Here is a 21,135-nt window from a genome sequence, read left to right on the forward strand (position 1 = left end):
TATGCTTCCTAACCTTTAGTCCTCCTAGCAACATGAGCCATGCATTGTCTATTGCTTATATCTGATCCAAACTGCCACCTATGTGGCCTTGTAGGTGGCCAGAAAGGAATTAGAGCTTGCAGCAATGTTCTTATATGGGAGGATCTGCAAGCTTTCCCATTGCTGATAGGCGACCTAAGCACCCAACAAAACTGGTATGACAACTCTTGTGCCGGCATGATCATGGCTGCAATCCAGCTAGGCATGAGTTTCAGTACTAATGGCTCTTAAGGTTGCCAATTTTGGTTGGATGTATTCTTGGAGATTTCATCACAACATAATCTTTAATTAAAGATTAATCTTTAATTCCTGGAGACTCCTGGACAATCCGGGAGGGTTGGCAACCCTAATTTGGCTATTGAAGGAGAGCAAATCATGGCTTGTTCGTTGATTGAGAAGAGAAAACTACCCTCATTGTGGAACTGGCTAATTTATTGACATAGACTGGTTATATTTCACTGCAGAGTTAAAAGGAGTGATCAATTCCATAAAGGAATCAGTCTCGTCACAAAAGAGCTGTGCAATGTTTCTGCTGAATCAATCCTTTGATGTAATATCACAAGTGTAAGTGGTGCTAAGATTGTTGCATGCAGTTTTCAGAGCTTACCTACGTTTGGAAATCAGGGTTACTTCCAGTGATCAGTCTTTGCTGATGCTTGGACATTACTCCTGGAAGTCATGCCTTTTCTGTATAGTTCTGATAGAATGGTGCAAGAAATATGGCATACCTCCCCGCCCCCCCCTTCCTGCCCCCGCACTCAGCTACTGGTAAGTAAAATGAACCTGTTGGTAGCTAAGATATTTGAGTGGTGCTCCTTCTGCATTGTTAGGTATTTCAGTTCTACTCTATTTTCTGGTTAGTGCATTATCCTGTATTAGTGGATGCTCATTAGCACTTTCTGTAGCTCTGTCTGCAGAACTGTTTCAATGATAGTCCCATATTCACATGCTCACAAGTTTCTGAAAATTATTCCCCTTTTGAGTGGAGTGTTCCACCCGTGGCCTCTATCGGAAAGTGAACTCCTTTTTGGAAAGCTGCTGTTGTTTTTATTCACTATGGTAGTGCTCAGAGGCCCCAATCCTAGGGTGACCATATTTCCCAAAGAGAAAATGGGACTCCCCCAGCTTCTTGCCTGAGGCCCCCCCACCCCTCCCGCATGAGACTGCCCGTGGCTAGAACCCTGCAGAGGGGGACCCCTCAGGAGTCTGTCAGCCCGTCGCTGGAACCCTGCTGTCTCTCCTAGGCTGGAATGCTTCCTCCCCTCCCCAACTCTGCCTCCCCTGCTGCAGGGGGCTGGCATCTCCACTTGCCCTCCCCCTCCCCAGTTCCTCCACATTGCACCTCACCTTTTTTTGACAAAAGTAGGCATTTGTCCTTTTTGCTCTTGCCAACTGATCAAGTCGGCCAAAACAAAAAAAGTCAGGATGGCCGGAACAGGATGTCCTGGCCAAAACTGGACATATGGTCACCCTACCCAATCCAGATCAGGTATCCAAGGTGCTGGGTGTCATATAAATATCTAGGAAGGCTGTGTGTGTGGTGGGCTAAACAACCATTTCCCATTGTAGAAGTATTAAAATAATAAGAACATTAGAAAGACCAAAGGTCCTCTAGCCCAGTATCCTGTCTTCTGACAGTGGTCAGTGCCAGGTGCCCTAGAGGGAATGAACAGAACAGTAATCACCAAGTGATCCATCCCCTGTCACCCACTCCCAGCTAGCGAACAGTGTGGGCATGAACACACACTCCCACATCACCACTCTGCTGATATGAAGGTGAACAAGAGTTGTGACATCACTGAGCTGCTAGGCTTGGAAGGCTGTCCTGCCGTTTCTTCACCTGCCTATGCTGCCACTTTCTGCATTGTCTCCACCTCTTGGGCCTCTCACAGGTCAGCCTAATGGAGGTGCTACCAGGAGTTCATGCCTCAAGTATTTTGGAGAGTCAAGAAGACCTTGGATATGGGGTGGAGGGAGGAGTCTGTTTTGTACCATTGGAACAGCTGGGCATGCCTCCCTGAAATTTGGGGGAACCATCTCCCCACCACCATCCTTGCCCCATAGCTTTCCCAGTCCTAAGAATTTATAGGACAAGTGCTACCAGCAGCACCACCAAGCTAATATTTCAATGTAATGTCAGGACATCATGGCACAATTGTTTTGTGGCTTTCTGAGACTCAGTTTGCCTCTTTCCTTTCCCCTCCCCGATTGCTGTTGGCATTTCTCCTCTTTCTTGGGTGCAAGAGCTCTGGTCAAATTTGGGGACTTCACAAAAACCCATATGGTACCCTGCATAGATATACACTTCCCCAGAGCCACAGGTTGGCTAGCACAGCCATATGGTGTATTATTGTTTGTATAGCAGCTGTGATACACTCTTCTGAGATAATAAGAATGTCTCATTTTCAGAAGACATAGTTTGCAACAAACTCAGACTTCCTTGCAGCTTTACTTCCAAATAGCACCTAGCTTGTATAGTTCCGTCGCTGCCATCTCTGGCAACATAGCTGGTTGGTATTATTACCTGAGGAAGCAATAAGCACCAGCATGAGTAGGGAATAATTCTTCCCTCACATTATGCAACAATTTATGAACACGCTAATTCATTAGATTGTGTCTTGTGCATGTGGTTTTTTTCCTTTGATTTCAGTAATAAAAAATAATTATAAAGTTGGATGTATCAATAGCCCTAAGGATAACCTACATGCATCAAACATCCAGTTATGCATGCGTTAAAGGTTAATCTTGTTTGTTCTCAGTACATTTAGTCTTGGCAAATCATGTGCTGACATGCATTTTTTTTGGTATCTGTTCACACGCTTCTGTAATGATACATAGAGCAGGAACTCATGCCTGTGCCATTCAATAAAATTTAGCAAATTGAACTGAAAAAAAGTCTTAGAAAATGGCAAGACAGAAATTGAATAGTTTCTTGCTGCTAATTTTATCTCCCACCTGGGGTTCCATTCTGATGAATTTAAAGGTCTAATGTACCATTCACTGCCTAATTTGTTCCCTTTATTTTAACTTTCAAAACCATGTGGCTTTAGTGTCAAGATCCAGTGGAGAAATGTACTTATGCACAGCTATTGACTAGGTCTCTCTGTTGGAAATAGGACCTGTTAATCTTTTTATAATCTGATTAAATTACGTATCTATATAATTATACTATTTTATATTTCAGTGAAGTCTCATTAAATGCAAATATTTGTTTTATTGGAGGGATTATACAGATATGTAATTAACTTCAGATGTAAACTAGTCCTGGCAAGGCCTGCAATTAACCAGTTGCCTTCCCATTTTTACAGTTATGTGGCCTACTTCAGACCTCACTTACACCAATATAATTCCATTATCTTCAGTGGCGTTACACCAAGATAGGTTTATCTGAGCTCAGGCCCATGTGGAGTATGACCTGACTTCTTGTTGGGTTTGCTCTGCTAAGCTGTATTAGGGAAGAAGGATGTTTCTGTGGTCAAAACACTGGGCTGAGACTCAGGAGACCTCATTTCAATTCCTTAGCTCTGCCACAGGCTTCCTGTGTGACCTCGGAGAATTCTCTTAATTTCTATGTGCCTCAGTTCTCCCTCTGCTAAAATAATACTTCCTTTATCTTGGCTATTTATACTGTAAACTCTTTGGGCCAGGGACCATCCCTTACAATGTGCATGTAGAGTACCTAGCACACTGGGGCTTTATTCTCAGTCAGGGCTTCTAGATGCTACCACAATACAAACTAATAATAAAGCGTGTATTGTATCAAGCTTGTGTTGAAGCCTAACACATCATCCCAGCGCATAAATGATGGAAAGATGTTACAGCACCCATAGAGAACATGCAGGATCAGGCCCTGGTTGGTGTTTTGAGTTTAAGGGGGAGATTTTGCCCTGGTTGACCAAAAGGAAAAAGCAGTGGCAGGAAGGCTGTGGCAGGGAGGAAAACTGAGTTACTATATCATTGCAGGAAGTTGGCCACCACCCTCTCCCTAGCAAAATAGGTAGCGGTTCTGTCCCCAAATCCTGGAATACCCCAGAGATCCCTATGGATCTGCTACAGAAAAAGGATGATCCACACAGGAGCCCTGTGCATCTGTACTGGCATAGTGGTCCCATTTCACACCTTTTGGCTTTGTGCCAAAGTGAAAGGGCATGCATGCTGCATTAACTTCTAGGTATATTTGTCACTGTTTGCCTATGTGTGGGAGGGACAATTGTCATAGCTCAGCCCTGTGTGCAGATTCCTGGAATTGTTGAGGCACCTCCATGCAAGGTTTCATTGAGGTTGTCTTTCCACATGGAAAGGGAAAGTACTGTGCACTGATTCTGGACAGATGGTTTCCCCTCCCGCCCCTTCCCTGCACAGATACAATAGTAAAGGGTATTTAGCAATTCTGCTAGTAAAGCAGACTGGAAGATAGGCAAATACAGATCTCTTCTCTTTTTCCCTCCTCTGGCTCATATAGCACAGTAGCTAAGCAGCAAACAGGAGTGCATACATAATCTGCATTGGTATTTGGATTTACAAGACATTTACTGTAATTGAACAGGCAGTAACTCTATTGATCTGGGAGCAGAAGGGAAAGAATTGAAAACTCACATTCAAACTGTAATAACTGTTTTCAGTGACCCTTTTGATATGGATATTACAATATTAAGGATCTGGTACCAATTCATTAAGTGAGATATGAACCTTGCATTCATCAGTAAATTCACAGAGCCTGGGGTAATACTTTTAAAGTAACAAAGAAAAAGTCTCCAGCTTTTGAAAGTGGCTGAAAGATTTTTATCTGTGTACTGAGATTTAACACTCTTATTCCATTATGACCTCATTATTACAAGATTAGCAGACATCGTGTGACTGCATCTGTGCTTCCACTATGAGCGCACTGTTGCCTATGAAATGAAAAGGTTTTGTATGTGTTAAAAGGATTTCCCACCACATTAGCACATTTGGACATCATTCTTTGCTAGAGATGATGAATGTGCCCAATGGACAAGTTACTAGCAGTCTCTTTTCTCTATAAAGAAATACAGACCAACCAATCTTTTGAGATGTTACATATCCATTGGTACTTGACCCATAACTCATTTAAAGAGGAGACTGTTGAAATTTTAGGTCCCAAAATTCACTTATCAGAAATGTGTGTTTACAGTGCCTTAAGGGTGGATTCCAGATAGTTTTTCTGTTTGCTGCCAGGCTAAATTGCTAAAAGGGAAAAAAAGCCATGGTATGGTGACCTATCATATCAACAGATCCACTTGTGTGCTATTGTTGTGCAACTCTGGCAGTGTAAAAGATGGCTGAGAGAATTGTTAATAGGATTCAAAGCCTAATTGGACTTCAGCCCCCATCCCTCAGATTACTTATGCGCGATAAAGATAATCCTATGTCATGCTCTGGGTGTAAATTGATCAGGATTAGGGTGGATTCTTTTCTACAGTGATGGAGGGAAGAACTGGTTAGGTGTACTCAGAGCCAACGAGAAGGGGGGGAAGCCGGTACAAATTACCAGGGCCCGGCGGTCCGGAACGGGCCTAGGGCCCAGCTTCTCTGGTTCTCCCCCCCGTCGTCGGCCCTGTTTAGCCGGTGCCCGCCCTTGCTGGGGGGCCCAAAAATTTTTTTCACCGTGGCCCGAACCCACTCTCGGTGGCCCTGGGTGTACTGTGGGTGGTAACTGACTTTGGCACAGTAGGTATTGAGCACTGACAGACTGCATGGACCAATGGCCAGCTGGCAGAGGATATCTGTGGACTAATGGATTGAACCTTTTTTTTTTTGGTCTCCCACAAGCATTGTCATGCCTCTTTTCCACGCTATCTCTTATGGCTGACTCTGGGGGGGGAAGAGGGGGGTGTAGGGCAATCACCTGGATGCCAACTTCCAGAGGTGCTGAACTGCTGTGCCACTCAGTTTTGGCTGGCTTTCCCCCTGCCCCTCAGCCACTCGTAGGGATGGGAGGCGCCAAAAACATTTTCCACCTTGACCAGCAAAACAGCTAGAGCCACTACTGGTAAAATGTATAACCTACATCATTTTTCAGAGCCACTAGTCTCTTCTCCTCTAAATCCCTTTTTAAAACCCATTGCTATCATGATGCCCACTGTAAACTGCCTAGGTAGGTAGTCTGTTAGTGATTCATTCGGTCACTCATTTACTTACCTAATTTTAAAACAAACTTTGAGGCCCCAAACTGTAGACCTAGCTCATATGTGTGTCCCTATTGCACTTACCTTTGTCTCTCCCCTCCCCATCCTGTTTTGTTTTACACCTACTTGGCATGTCTAATCCCTATTTAGACTGTAAGGTTTTTGGCATAGGGACTCTCTTTTATTTTATGCTTGTACAGCTCCCTGCACAATGGAGCTTTGATATTGGCTGGGGCCTCTGGGCACTATTGTAATATAAATAATAATAACATTAATGAGTACTTGAATGGAGGCCATAAGATCTTGGTTCTGTTCCTAACTCTGCTGTTAACTTATTGTGTGACCTTGGGCAAATCACTTAGGCCTTGGCTACACTGGCGCTGTACAGCGCTGCAACTTGCTGTGCTCAGGGGTGTGAACCCCCCCACCCCCCGAGCGCAGCGAGTACAGCGCTGTAAAGTGCCAGTGTAATCAGAGCCTGCAGCACTGCAAGCTATTCCCCTCACAGGAGGAGTACATATAGCGCTGCAAGAGAGCTCTCGCGGCAGCGCTGGGAAGTCCTGAGTGTAGCCAAGGCCGTAGGGCAGAATTTTCAAAATGTTTACAGATTTTTCAGTCTCAGTTCTTGGGTGAAGCTGAACCAATGGGAGCATAATCTCTCAGTGCCATAGGTGCCCTGTCTGCCAGTAAGATAAATCTATGTTTATATTAATAATGATACCCAGTCTGTAAGATGCTTTGAGATCCAAAGGATGAAAAACACTATTTATGTACAAAAGATGATTGTTCCTCATCATTAGAAGAAATGTTCCTGTGAGTCACAGCCATCAGGTTTGTTTAATTTCAATGTGTCTGCGCCACAATGACACACTTAAACAGGAAGGATGACTTGGACATGAGGATCTCCTCAGCTCAACTCACCCCTCAAGTAAATTCCTCTTGAAAGAAATAACCCTTCACTAAGTGAATGTTGGGCCCTAAAACCTGGGCAATGTCCCTCTAGCATGTGAGCTTTTTAGTTTGGTCTTTTCCACTTGTGATTTTGAGAGTACTGGTTTCCCACAGAATATTTGTAGGAGATGAAGTAAGACTTCTACGGAGCACCCTGTTGCCAGACAAATACAGCATTTACTCCAGTGTGCATGCCAAGTATGAGGTACTTCCGAATGAACTTCAAAAGCACTGAAATGAACATTAGCTGCTGCTTCAAAAATGTGAACAATGCCATTGCTTTCTAGCAAGCAGTGAACTGGCATGAGCAGGGATCGGAAGGGAGAAAAAGTAACAAGTGGACTTAGAAGATGTTGTAGCAGCACTTTCAGATCAGCAAACACAGCTCTCTTTGTCACTGAGGGGTTTCAGGGATTGTATAGATTTCTTATTAAAGGAGCACCTAAAATGTGCAATGTAGCATCTAAAATATGAACTGTACAGACATACATAGCAAGAGACAGTTCCTGCCCTGAAGCGTTTATAATCTGAAAAGACAAAACAAAGGGTAGGTGGATAGACATGCAAGCAGACTCTCTGAGGTGCTGATAGGAACACATTTTGTTAATTCTACTGGGTGTGTGTTGTGGGTTTTGATAATATATAAACCACTCCCTCACGCTTCCTCTTCCATACTGCATGATGTTTGCCTTATCACACACTGCAAGCATTTCTCTCACCTTGCCCACCTCACACCACAGACTGTGGGCTGAGTGTGAGAGACAAAAGGCAAACCAGACAGTCATGATATTTAAAACTCCCTGGGATGGTGGCAGGGCCCTAATGGCTGGTTCATGCTATTTCTGCTGTGCTCAAACACTGGGGCCAAATGTTGCCATTCTTACTCAGGAAAACTTTCATTGAAATCAATGCTGAGTTCAACAGCTAGCTTGCCTGAATAAAGACTGTAGGATTTGGCCTTTGCCAGTTACCATACAGTGATTTTATTATTGTCCTTTCAATGTAACGTGTGTTGAAACATTTCCATCACATTCAGATGATACAAACAATTTATTTACTTAGGCTGCATTTTAAGTGTTTATTATAGTATTAACTCTGTGATGGTTTGTCTGGTTGCATAGTCAATTTCTGTATACACCTACTTTTAGGCAAGAAGTAGGCCTGCCAATGCTCAGTAATTGTATAGCTTCCATTGGTGATTGAAAGTACAGCTTATGGTGGTTGTGTCCACATGTGCTATAGACAACCTCAGGCAGACAGGCTGTGACATGGTTTGGGCCACAACACACCTCAGAATAAAATACCTGTGCGCGCACTCAAAATGGAAATCTTGTTTGACCCACATGAGCAACAACCGCACAGGAAAATAGTTGCTGGAGAGGGTTCTGGCAGAGCAACTTTTATTTAGTATGGCTGTTGCTAGCACAGTTCAAGCTGCCGTATAGATCGGGACTAAATGCATAGCTAATTACTTTTTGCCCAGAACGTTCATGTTGTGACATACACAACCTCAAATTTGTTTTAGTAGCACAAGAGAAGGTAGCTCGACTTTACATCTCAAATTCAACATCAGGGTTAAAATACGTTGTCTGTATTTTAAAGTACACAGCTATCTCTGACACTTTTCAAATTCTTACCCTTGTACTGTGGATGTTTAGTGCCATTTCTAATCTGCTGTTACACTCGCACCACAAATGGTAGGTCATTAAATCTTAAACCGATATAGTATCTGAAGTGTGACATTTACTAGTGAAGGACTTTGGGCAGGGTTGCCTATTCATTGGCTTACCTGTTAGCTGAAGATATAAATCAAGGGACAAATGTTGAGTGTCTCTTTATAAAACGGAAACAATAATGAACCATTGATATTAATCTGCACCTTTGTGCAACTGATGTTCATAACAACTGTTAGATGAGTAAACTTTTCTCCTCTCAGGTCAACTAAATGGATATGGATTTGTTTTGGCCCCTATGAAATTTTAAATCTCTGTTTTTTGTCTTGTCCTTAACAGTTCCACCAAGTAAGAAGAGTGATGACCATCCTTTTCCTTACTATGGTTATTTCATACTTCAGTTGCATGAAAGCTGCCCCTATGAAAGAAGCAAGTGTCAGAGGACTAGGCAGCTTGGCTTACCCAGGTCTTCGGACCCATGGGACTCTGGAGAGCCTAAGTGGGCCCAACACTGGTTCAAGAGGACTGACCTCATTGGCAGACACTTTTGAACATGTCATAGAGGAGCTTCTAGATGAGGAACAGGACGTCCAGCCCAGTGAGGAAAACAAGGATGCCGACTTGTACACATCTCGGGTTATGCTAAGCAGTCAAGTGCCTTTGGAGCCCCCATTGCTCTTTCTGCTTGAGGAGTACAAAAATTACTTGGATGCTGCAAATATGTCCATGAGGGTCCGGCGCCACTCTGACCCTGCTCGCCGTGGGGAGCTAAGCGTGTGTGACAGTACTAGTGAGTGGGTAACAGCAGCAGAGAAAAAGACTGCAGTGGACATGTCTGGTGCAACGGTTACGGTCCTGGAAAAAGTCCCAGTACCCAAAGGCCAACTGAAGCAATACTTCTATGAGACCAAATGCAATCCCAAAGGTTACACAAAAGAGGGTTGCAGGGGCATAGACAAGAGGCACTGGAATTCCCAGTGCCGAACTACCCAGTCTTATGTGCGAGCTCTCACCATGGATAACAAAAAGAGAGTTGGCTGGCGGTTTATAAGAATAGACACTTCCTGTGTATGTACATTGACCATTAAAAGGGGAAGATAGTGGATTCATGTTGTATAGATTATATTGAGACAAAATTATCTATTTGTATATATACATAACAGGGTAAATTATTCAGTAAAATAATAATTTTATGGACTGCATGTATAACTGAAGTTTATACAGTACAGTGGTTCCACAATCTATTTATTGAACATATCCATGACCTGAAGGGGAACAAACGTCATTTGCGCACAACTAAAACAAATAAGTCTCTGCATTACATTCCTCGATAACATTGTGGTTTGTTGCCGTTGCCAAGAATCGAAAACGTAAAAAGTTTAAAAAAAAATAAAATTGCATGCTGCTTCAATTGTGAATTGATGATAAACTGTCCTCTTTCAGAAAAAAAATTTGAACCAAAACATTCCGTTTACATTTAGACAGTAAGTATCTTTATTCCTGTTAGTATTATATCTGTTTACTGCTTTTAACTTCTGATAGCGTTGGAATTAAAACAATGTCAAGGTGCTGTTGTCATAGTTTTACTGTTTTATTTTTTTACTTTTAAATTCCCTCAAGGTTGGAAAAAGAAAAAAATCGTTATGATATATGTTCTGGATAAAACAAATTTGGGTTTTTTTTTTTGTATGTTGTGAAGGTGTTTGCAATATTGAATCAGGCTACTGACAAAATAAATAAATAAATAAAAGAGGCAACTGAAAAAGAATGCTCTATGTTCTTCTTCACATTGCTGAACTGCAGGCTTAAGGACAGTACTTGAGTAACTGTCTGGCTCCATGCTTTTTTTTTTTTTTTTTTTTTTTTTTGATGGCTATATTTTGAAAAAACTGCATTTGCTTATATCACATTGGTTTGTGTGGGGGGTGAGGTTTGATGGAGGGGTTGTTTGGAGTCCCCCCCCCCTTCCTGTCTTGGGCAGGAAATTGATTGCAATCTCTAAAATATTTCACTCCTCACCATATGACTAAAGCTTGTCATATTGAAAATATCATATAGACTGTTGAGAGCAATTACTTAAAATGTAATAAAAGACTTTTTGTGCTTGGATCAAACGTTTTGTTGAAGCACAATAAAATTTCACGATAATGTGGTCTGAACAAAGTACAGTAAACGTAGATCAGAGTGGCTACAGGATTGGACAGTGTGGGCCCAATTCAATTATGAGTTACAACACATTGGTTTGAGTGGGGCTGCGTGAGTATAAATCTGCAATGAATTTGGCACCATGTGTTCAGCAGCAGAGCAATGCCATTGCCCTGCATATTGATGTATGTACTATAGCCTAATTCTCCACTGATGACAAAGGAAACATCTAATGTGCTCTGTCCCTTTTGTTTCTGGGAAATATAGCACTTGAGAAATTGAGAGAATTCAGGCCTGAAAGACTCTGGAGGGGTGGCTCTGGAATGAAGTAGAAAGAGGGCTCTACCACTAACTTTAAGTACTGAATATATTTGGATACGTTCAAGAGGTTCTATATCTTAAGGCATAGTACATGGCAGCTTTAATCCACTAAACAAATAGCATCATGAATAAATAAGACTGTAAAAAAAATGGTAGGTGTGATAGTCACTGTTGGGATAACTAACACCAAATCCAGTTAGACGTGAATATCTAATTGCAGCAATGTCCTAGTAGTCCAATAGCATGAAATCCGTATTTTTGAGTTAGAAACTCAAAAACAGCAAAGATGATTAAACAAAGGATAAATGTAGGTAAGGACTAAGTACAGCAATTGAAGTGAATACAGTGGGGGAAACGTGCATTCTAGAGTGAGGGAAAGTAGCTCGCCCTCTACTCAAGTAACCAGTAGTTAGTGAGTCTATTAGCCCAATAGTTCAGCTTTGTTGGCGATTCAGGTAGGTGGGAGAAAAGAGATAAGAGAAAAAAATAGGTAAAACAAAAACACTTAAATTTTGCTATACTTCATCCAGAATTTAATATTAGCAAAATTTGTGCCCTATTTTGCATCTCTATTTTAAATCACCAGCGATCAGGCTTATTGTAAAATGTACTCCCTTCTTACAAATTATCCCTGGACATATGTTGAACACCCAATAACCCACCTATTTGATCAATATACAAATAGACATTATCCCATAAATTAACCCAATCATCCTTGTCAGCCAAGGATTGACTAAATAAATGGTCTTTATACTAAAGGTAAACAGACTCTGGATCTGTCAGTTCCGCAGAAGAAATGACTACCAGAATTTAGCTGCCCCACCTGCTCAATGACAACTTCTTCCTCCATCCTCAATATGTTTAAGCTTAGGGACTGTTAGCAGGAGTGTGCTGCTGCAACTGTGGAAATCCACAGGGATAAAGAGAGAGACATTTACCTGAACCTCTTGAAGCTGCAAACTTCAGGCTTTATGGAGAGATTACAGGCAGGCTGCTCCCAGATGGAAACTAGAAATAAAGTACTTACCTGAAGATCTCAAAGCTCCAGTTTGAGTTTGCTTTATACAAACTGAAGGGTTGGGTGGGAGAGGATTTGATTTTGTTCAATCAGTTGGTCCATCATCAGTTTTGTGTACGTTAAATATCCTTCTTTTTCATAGCCCTGATAATACCGTATGAAGCAATTGCAACCTCAAAAGTATTTCCATACTCTTTCTGTAGTCAGAAGGGCTGAAATCCTGTCCCCACTGAAGTCAATGAAAGTTTTGGCATTGACTTTAATGAAGCTGGAATTTTAGCCAAGAAGAGCAACTGACTCTACTTTAGGTCTAACTTTAGATGTGACAATGGTTTTATTTTGTCATATTTTTCAAACCACAAAAATTAAAAAAGGCAGCCATGTAGGAAACAGGAAGGGGTGAAATTAAGCAGAGTATAGATGTATTATCTATTTCTTAACTTGGCAGTGGAAGGACAGATAGAACATGACAGGAATCTAATTTGGACATAAGATTAAAAATAATAAATTCTAATTGACTTTAATAAGTTTCTATGAGAGAAGTGACTGTTTCTTTAAATATAATTTATACTAGAAAGAACAAAGATAGTGAACTTGCAAAATTATCTATAGATATGTCTTTACTCAAACAAAACTCTCACCCAGGATTGGGCCAGATGTGGGGACTATATGTTGTAGAGTCTTAAAAATACTGTACATTGATCTATGTCCAAATTCTGCCACTCTTACTCTTGAGTAATTGAAATTAATGAGTCTCATGGAGTAGTTTATTAAACAAAGTGAGTAAAGGTTGAAGAATCTGACTTCTATTTTTCTTTAATGTACATTTTAAAAAATCCATAATTTTTTTTTGGGGGGGGGACAGGAATAAATTTAATCTTCTATGCAAGTATATTAATGTGGTACAAATTATTCCCTAAGGTGTTGTTATTTACAATTTTTGTAAGATGAACCAGGCAATTAATTACAATATGGTTCCATGGCTGTCACATGCCAGGCCTAATACATACATGATCCCAGGTTTGGCAGTTTTAGTTGAAATGAGATATTTTTTAAAAAGTCACTCAATTGAAGTCTTGCTGTGGCAAAGGTATTTCATTCATGTCAGCAGGCCTATTGCTTTGTTAAAGTAAAGACTTTTGTGCAAATGTAAGTTAATGTCTGTGGAACAGTTCTCTATTATTCACCATGTGTAACAAATATTTATTGTATATTTATATAATGTTATGTTTTTTGGGAAACCTTGAAGTTGGCATTAAAATTAAAAGTATCTGCAGCATACTGTAAATATAATTAAGCTATATTTAAGTGTACTAATTAATATATGTTTAAGTATAACATTTTGTATTCTTTTAAAATATTTTCTATATATATAAAAAAAACATGGGTGTGGGAAGGGTTGGGGACCATGTCACTTTTCCTTAATTGTAAAACAAACTTGAGTTTTACTATGAAGATGTGTGTTCCTTGCTTTAAAACACCACTTACCTTATTATAACAATAACACTTCATTTAGAGAGCAGATAGCCACTTGTTTCATAGCTGAGACAAGGTGAGTGATGCAATATATTTTATTGGGCCAACTTCTGTTGGTGAACGAGACAAGCTTTCGAGCTGATCCAGAGCTCTTCTTCATAACTGGGGGGTGGCATGTCAAGATGTCATTTTCCACAAAACTTGAAGATTCTTTTCAGAATTATGTATTTCCATTTAATTCTAGACCATGAATGCTAAGAACATGATTATCCATGAATCTGGCATAGCTGATTTTATTCAACTATGAAAAATGGTTAAAATTGAAGTAGGGTGGTGGGATTTTTTAAATAAATCAGTTAATAAATAACTGAACTAATGAGACATACATTCAATGTTTATAGTCTGGTCATGTACCTGTTTTTTTGGAAATGGTACCATGTGTATTCATATCTATTACATAGAACTTATATATGACCCCGTGGAGTTCTATCTCAGATTGGAATTTTCTTGGGTTAACATTGTTAGCCTTTCTAAAAGGATATGCCTCTGCTATAACTGCCAAGCCTTTGTATGCTTAATTATACCATAGTCATAGAATGATCAATAAATCATCATGATGAATGGAAAACTTTCAAATACGTTACAAAAAAATTCTTTTTAAATTCCAGTGTTGCAACTTTCCCAAGAGATCAGTGCCAATAATTCCTTCACAGAACCTAGTAAATTGTACTTCTGCAGATTATCATTTATATTAAACACACATGCATGCATATAACCCTTTAGTGTTGTCTTAAAAATAAGGCTAACGAAAGCCATAACAAATATTGAAATGGTTACAGGGTATGGAATAATGGTAAGAGAGAGCTCTTACTGCTATGCCCTGATCCTGCTGCTGGCAGTACATTCTTTGCAAGAGGTCCTTGGTTTTGGAACTTGCTTCTCCCTCTTTGTATTCCAGAGCTGAGATTTGTTAACTCTTCAGGCAAGCTGCAATGCACATTCCCCCAACACACACCTTTCCCAAGGCTGTTGAGAAGGGGGCTGGGCTAAGGTGAATACATTTATAGGCTTATTCTGTTATTTTAACTTATGGGCTAGGCAACCAGGGAACAGGATGGGTACCTATAGTTACACTTTAGAAATTTGAAGGTGTAAATAATCCAGTTGATAGACTAGAAAAGCCAGTCTAGAGTGGCTGATTATAATAAGACTGCAGAGACTGAAATGCAGTTTGGCAACCATTATCCAGTTTTTTCTTTTTTCTAGTAAGAGACAAAAGATTTACATCACTTGGAATCTTGGAGTCAAACTAAAAGGATTTTAAATTATTCAGCCAGAGAACCATGGCAAAAGGAGGTTTTGAACTGGGCATAAATGCAACATTAAAAAGAAATGAGAAGGCCGTGGCATTTATTTCATGCAGTCCCAGGTATGTGCAGTACATTGCTTCCACTGCCTACCGCTTCCAAATAATTTCTCATCAGGATGAAAATTAGCCAATAAAGACTCATTTGGTCAGAACTATTGAATTAGAAAGGAATGCACTGGTTTGGATAAAATATAAACTGAATCAAACTCTCACCCAAATCACAAACCAGCTTTGAAATTAAAAAGAGTTCATCTTATTGTTTATTTTTGCAGACTAATACCTCTCCTGTTCGCCAGAGATGGAAGTATCATAACAGAGCAAAAGGGGTTGCCACAGTGGTATTTCCAGCAAGTCCTTAATGAGGAAGTACCATGAGACAACCTGACTTTGCAAGAGCTTCAGAGGAAAAAGATGTGGATTAGCACTGGGACTTTTGGGTGCTTCTCCAAATCAAACTTTATAAAATTCATTCTTGCAGACTGGGGGACAGAATTGTTCATAGGTGATGCTAGAAAAAACAATTCAACTCAAAACTAAGCTTATATTTGCATTCCCGCACTTTGGTTTGTCATAGAAACATCATCCAGCTGAGCTGCTGCAGTTTTGTTTTACTAAAGGACTATACAAATCAAGGGTAAAGAATGAGCACTGGATCTTCTCTGTAACCTGAGCACTCCTCAGACCTATCCACCCCAAAGAAGCAAATCATGAAAGCTTTACCTATATTAAAAACACCATTGGCATATATATATATATATATTTTACTGGCTTAGTTTGTTGCTCTGGTGTGGACAGAACATCGGTACAAGCAGTCAGGCTAGCCAAAACCCTGCAAAGACAACCTCCAGCTGTATATGAGCACAGATTGTTCTTATTGGGGCCCTATGCTTTGCTACTAAACATAAGTGACCTGATCCAAAGCCCACTGAAGTCAAAGGCGAGACTCCCGTTGTCTTTAGTGGGCTTTGCATTGGGCCCCCAGTTACATGGGTGTAACTCCCACAGATTGATCATGTGGGAATAACCTATGGGGGGGAACTAGAAACTTTCTGAGCTTTTATCTACAGGCTTCTCTGCTAATTTTTCCACCAGCGGAACGATGCAGAGGGCCTATGTCACCTCGTCTATGGCCCTTGACAGTACAGCTCTGAAAGAACTAGACTGCCAGAGGTTACCTGCTGCCATGAGGTACCCCCCTCGAGTGTGGAGGAGGAGGGGCACGTCAGTATATGGGGGAGACAGTGTTAAGTGATGCTGGTTTACCCATAAAGTGTTATTGGGACATTGAGACAATCTGGTGGAGTGCTGCCAGCCCTCCTGTCCCAATCTCAGCTTTATCCCTCAACTAACCCTGAAGTGCAAACTCTCCAGGACATCCAGGGAGAGCCACTGTGGGAGTGGAGGCAGAGAGGAACACTCCAGCACTCCCGACTTGCGTCCCACTCCCAGCAAGAGAAACAAATTCAGGTTCTCATCTGTTCACATAAGGGAAGAGGAATCATGTGGCTTGCAACCATGCCGGTTGTAGATTTAAACATTACAAATGCAGTTAGGGGTAGCTGGCTTTATCCATGTTAAAAGATAAGGGATTTAAGAGTTTCCATTGTCATCTCAGCACTCCGATACTACAATGACAAGAGCCATAAAATCACCTAGATAAAGATCGATTCATAGAAACAGAGCCAGAAATCTCTGTTTAGTGTTTGGAAAAGAAAAATCATTTGTATGTGGTTATAGTAGGTAGCAAACACTAGTCCTCTGCAACAAGTGTTATTCTTATCAATCCATTGTGTTTTAAAAGTGGAAAGCCCAATTATCTGACTTTAAGCCTCTAGGAATTTTAAAAGATACAAGCAAGCTGCATGAATAAAAATATTTACCATAGATACCTTAAAGCTGCAACAGTATTTCCAACTTGCCTAAGGGCTTGTCTATACTTACGCGCTGGTTCGGCGGCAGGCAATCGAACTTCTGGGTTCGATTTATCACGTCTTGTCTGGACGCGATAAATCAAACCCAGAAGTGCTCCCCGTCGACTCCGGTAATCCTGCTCGGCGCGAGGAGTACGCGGAGTCGATGGGGGAGCCTGCCTGCCGCGTCTGGACCGTGGTAAGTTCGAACTAACTTCACGTAGCTGAAGTTGCGTACCTTAGTTCGAATTGGGGGGTTAGTGTAGACCAGGCATAAGAAGGAACAATTTTCCTCCTCATTGCCTGTAAACTCCCTTTGAAGCTGATGTACTAGAGCAGGGGTCGGCAACGTTTGGCATGCGGCTCACCAGGGTAAGCACCCTGGTGGGGTGGGCCAATTTTATTTACCTGCTGACGCGGCAGGTTCGGCCGATCGCGGCCCCCACTGGCCGCGGTTCGCTGTCCTGGGCCAATGGGGACGGCGAGAAGCGGCGCGGGCGAGCGATGTGCTGGCCACGGCTTCTCGCCGCCCCCATTGGCCCGGGACGGCGAACCGCGGCCAGTGGGGGCCGCGATCGGCCGAACCTGCCACGTCAGCAGGTAAATAAAACTGGCCTAGCCCTCCAGGGTGCTTACCCTGGCGAGCCGCATGCTGAACGTTGCCGACCCCTGTACTAGAGCATAAATTCAAAAACTGCTTTGGCTTATTTGATGTTAACCGTCTCTCTCTCTCTCTCTCTCTCTCTCATGATATTGCTGGGTGACACAGAATTACAAAAGGCTGGGATCACTGTTATGAGGGGATAGTCTCAGAAGAACTGAAAGCTTTGCAGGTTCTATAAACTCATGACTAGTGAGTCCAGTAATTGTGTCACATCTGACACCAGAAAATGTTTAGCTCTTGATAAAATAAACCCTCCATACAGAAATCTTTCCTCCCCTCTGCCTCCGACCCCAAGATATAGACCTTGTGTAAGCAATCAGTTCTGACTTAAGTCCATAAAGAACTGGAATTTCAAAGCTAAAACTCCAGCTCATATATGCAGACTAAACTATTTCCCCCTCTCTGTATTACATTTGCTCAAATTGTCTTTTAAACTATATGGAGAAATCTGCACCAAGGATCCCTCTTACTGGCATCCCCCCATCTACAATGATTACTTTAAATTACCCTATGAGGTTTTCAAATACATTTTTTTCTGACCTTTAATTAAAGAATATCTCTGTTGGGGAACTCATTTTTGTTCATACCCTGGATTGCTTAATACAAGTTTCACTGTACTTTGATTGTATCATAAGAACTCATCATAGAAAGACATTGTAAAGTTTCTATGGACACATATGAAAAAAGTTATTACTGCTATTTACAGTTACAAAAATATTTCCAATGTGACTATTCTACCTCCGATTCCCTTTCACACATATTCATATCACTAAAAAATGGCCAAATTACATTTTGAGGAACTATGTATGAAGTATTAGTTTCCATGTTAAATTCATTCTGGCCAAGATTCTGCCTGGAGTCAATACTTGTGAACAAATTATAAAAGGCCTTATCAAAACTCTAAAACATGGGTTTTCAAACAGGGGGTCAGGACCCCTCAGGGGGTTGTGAGGTTAATATGTGGGGGATTGCAAGCTGTCAGCCTCCACCCCAAACCCCACTTTGCCGCCAGCATTTATAATGGTGTTAAATATATTTTAAAGTGTTTTTAATTTATAAGGGGGGTCACGCTCAGAGGCTTGCTATGTGAAAGAGGTCACCAGTACAATAGTTTGAGAATCACTGCTCTAAAAGACCCTTCAGAATACTCACTTCATCCATGTGTTTTATTTGCACAGAGAGATTTACATGCATCACTCCTAGGGTGACCAGATGTCTCAATTTTATAGGGATAGTCCCGATATTTGGGGCTTTGTCTTATATGGGTGCCAATTATCTCCCACTCGCTGTCCCAATTTTTCACCCTTGCTATCTAGTCACCCTAATCACTCCATAAGAGTTACATGGGTAAATTTTGTACACTAAGTTAAAAACCTATGAGAAAATGTTTCAAAATAATTGTTTTATTCTTCAGAGATCTAATTGAGCTTTGTCCAAAGCATAATACAGATAGAGTAGCATAAGATAGTAAAACAAAATGTATTTCTGTCCCTTTGCTGAGCAGCAGCAGAATCTGAGGCTTACAAGGTCAGTTTTCCTTTTGAGGAAGGAATCAGTGATGTAGAAAAGCGTTTTCAAAATTTTCACATATCCTATTTCCTTCAACAGGGATGATAACAAACAGTACACAGGCAACTCCTTTCTCGCAGCAACCTCATGTAAGGTGCCATTGCTCTGTTCTAAGAAGCTGCTGGCTCTGCTCAGGACTCACAGAAAACACAGACAGATCCAACTATTTAAACACATGCCCTTTTTCCTCCTCAGTCCCTAAACTTTACAGCTGGGAAACCCCTAGCCCAAAGCTCCCTCAGACCACATAGTGCAGAAAGGTGGCCTGGCCATTAACCCTCTGTGATGGGGTGTATCTATCCCACATTGGCCCCACAGGGGTTAACTGTGCATTGCAGGCTGAGGAAGCCACACCCCTCCAACCCTGCTGGGCATGCTCAGCCTGGAGACAGAGTATAAAGGGAAGCACAAGCTCAGTTGGGTCAGATCACTGAGGAGGATGCATGCATATTGTGGGAGCCAAATCCCAGGTAAACACCTGAGAAAGGACTGAGGGATAGCTCAGTGGTTTGAGCATTGGCCTGCTAAACCCAGGGTTGTCAGTTCAATCCTTGAGGGGGCCATTTAGGGATCTGGGGCAAAATCAGTACTTGGTCCTGCTAGTGAAGGCAGGGGGCTGGACTTGACCTTTCAAGGTCTGTTCTGAGAAATAGGATATCTCCATTATTTTTTTTATTTTATTTTATTGTGGACTTCACCAGCATATGACCCTAGAGAAAAAGAGGGCCCATGGACTGCTTACTGGGAGACCAGGTAGGAAATAGCCCAGGGGAAATAGATACTAGTCCAGTCATGGGACCAGGAAACCCCACTGTGTTTCAGTGGGAGCCTTGCTGACCCAGTGGTGGGACCTTCCTGCCACTGTTAAGGTCCTGGGCTGGGACCAGGTGGAGCAGATGGGCACAGGTCCCCTTACCCCCTGCTGCCAACCCCATACCAGGGTGGCAGCTTCTCCCCACCTTAGGCCTAGAGTCTTGCAGTTGTCTACTGCAGTGGTTCTCAAACTAGGACTGCTGCTTGTTCAGGGAAAGCCCCTGGCAAGCTGGGCTGGTTTGTCTACCTGCTGTATCTGCAGGTTTGGCTGATTGTGGCTCCCAGGGGCCATGGTTTGCTGCTCCAGGCCAATGGGGGCTGTGGGAAGGGCGGCCAGCATGTCCCTCGGCCTGCGCCACTTCCTGTAGCCCCCATTGGTCTGGAGCAGTGAACCGCGGCCAGTGGGAGCTGTGATTGGCTGAACCTGCAGATGCAGCAGGTAAACCAACTGGCCCACTAGGGGCTTTTCCTGAACAAGTGGCGGACCAGCTTTGAGAACCACTGGTCTACTGTTCACCTGAGTCAGAATGCTAGACTATTGAGAATGAGTTTGCTGTTCTGCCCTATCAGAGGGCCTGTGCAACCCAGACTTTGATTTGATGCTCTATTCTGCTTGAGGGCCTGAAACTTTGGGGAGCAGCTCATCTACTCTGACTACTAGGTCACACTGCCCTCAGAGCAAGGGGTAGCCCAAAGGATTCTGACCACTAGCTCATGCTCTCCTGTTTTTAGGCCATTGGAGAGATGCTAGCAATCAGGATACAAGCTCCCCGCTGACCATATGCGACTGGGCACCCCTTGATGTATCTATCCTGTGACACCCTCCTTTTGTGCTGCTGCTCTGCAATACCAAGTCAGCTCAAAAATGTCTAAAGGCCCAGACAAGGAAGAGTGCTTTAACCCACACAATACCCTTAAGGACTTTCTGAGATGCTACTGCCTGGTATCTAAGGCTATGTCTACACTACAAATTACTTTGGTATAACTTATGTCACTCAGGAGTGTGAATAATCCACACCCTTGAGTGATGTAAATTATACT

At 42.0% G+C, this 21,135-nt stretch overlaps 1 protein-coding gene across 3 annotated transcripts in view; it reads left to right on the plus strand.

Annotated features, from left to right (window-relative positions):
• BDNF (brain derived neurotrophic factor) overlaps positions 1–13,572 on the plus strand; it is a 48,673-nt gene extending 35,101 nt beyond the window's left edge. For 2 of the 3 annotated variants that reach the window (XM_005306370.5, XM_024109376.3), the window contains exon 2: positions 9,149–10,204. In XM_005306370.5, coding sequence (XP_005306427.1) covers positions 9,149–9,910 — 762 coding nt within the window. In that variant the 3' untranslated portion in view covers positions 9,911–10,204. Of the gene's footprint in view, positions 1–9,148 lie in introns of all 3 variants that reach the window. The other variant, XM_005306372.5, reaches the window with a different exon arrangement.
• Positions 13,573–21,135: the final 7,563 nt, after the last annotated feature.

This window comes from Chrysemys picta, chromosome 4 (assembly GCF_011386835.1).
Source record: "Chrysemys picta bellii isolate R12L10 chromosome 4, ASM1138683v2, whole genome shotgun sequence".
NCBI classification, from domain to species: Eukaryota; Metazoa; Chordata; order Testudines; family Emydidae; genus Chrysemys; species Chrysemys picta.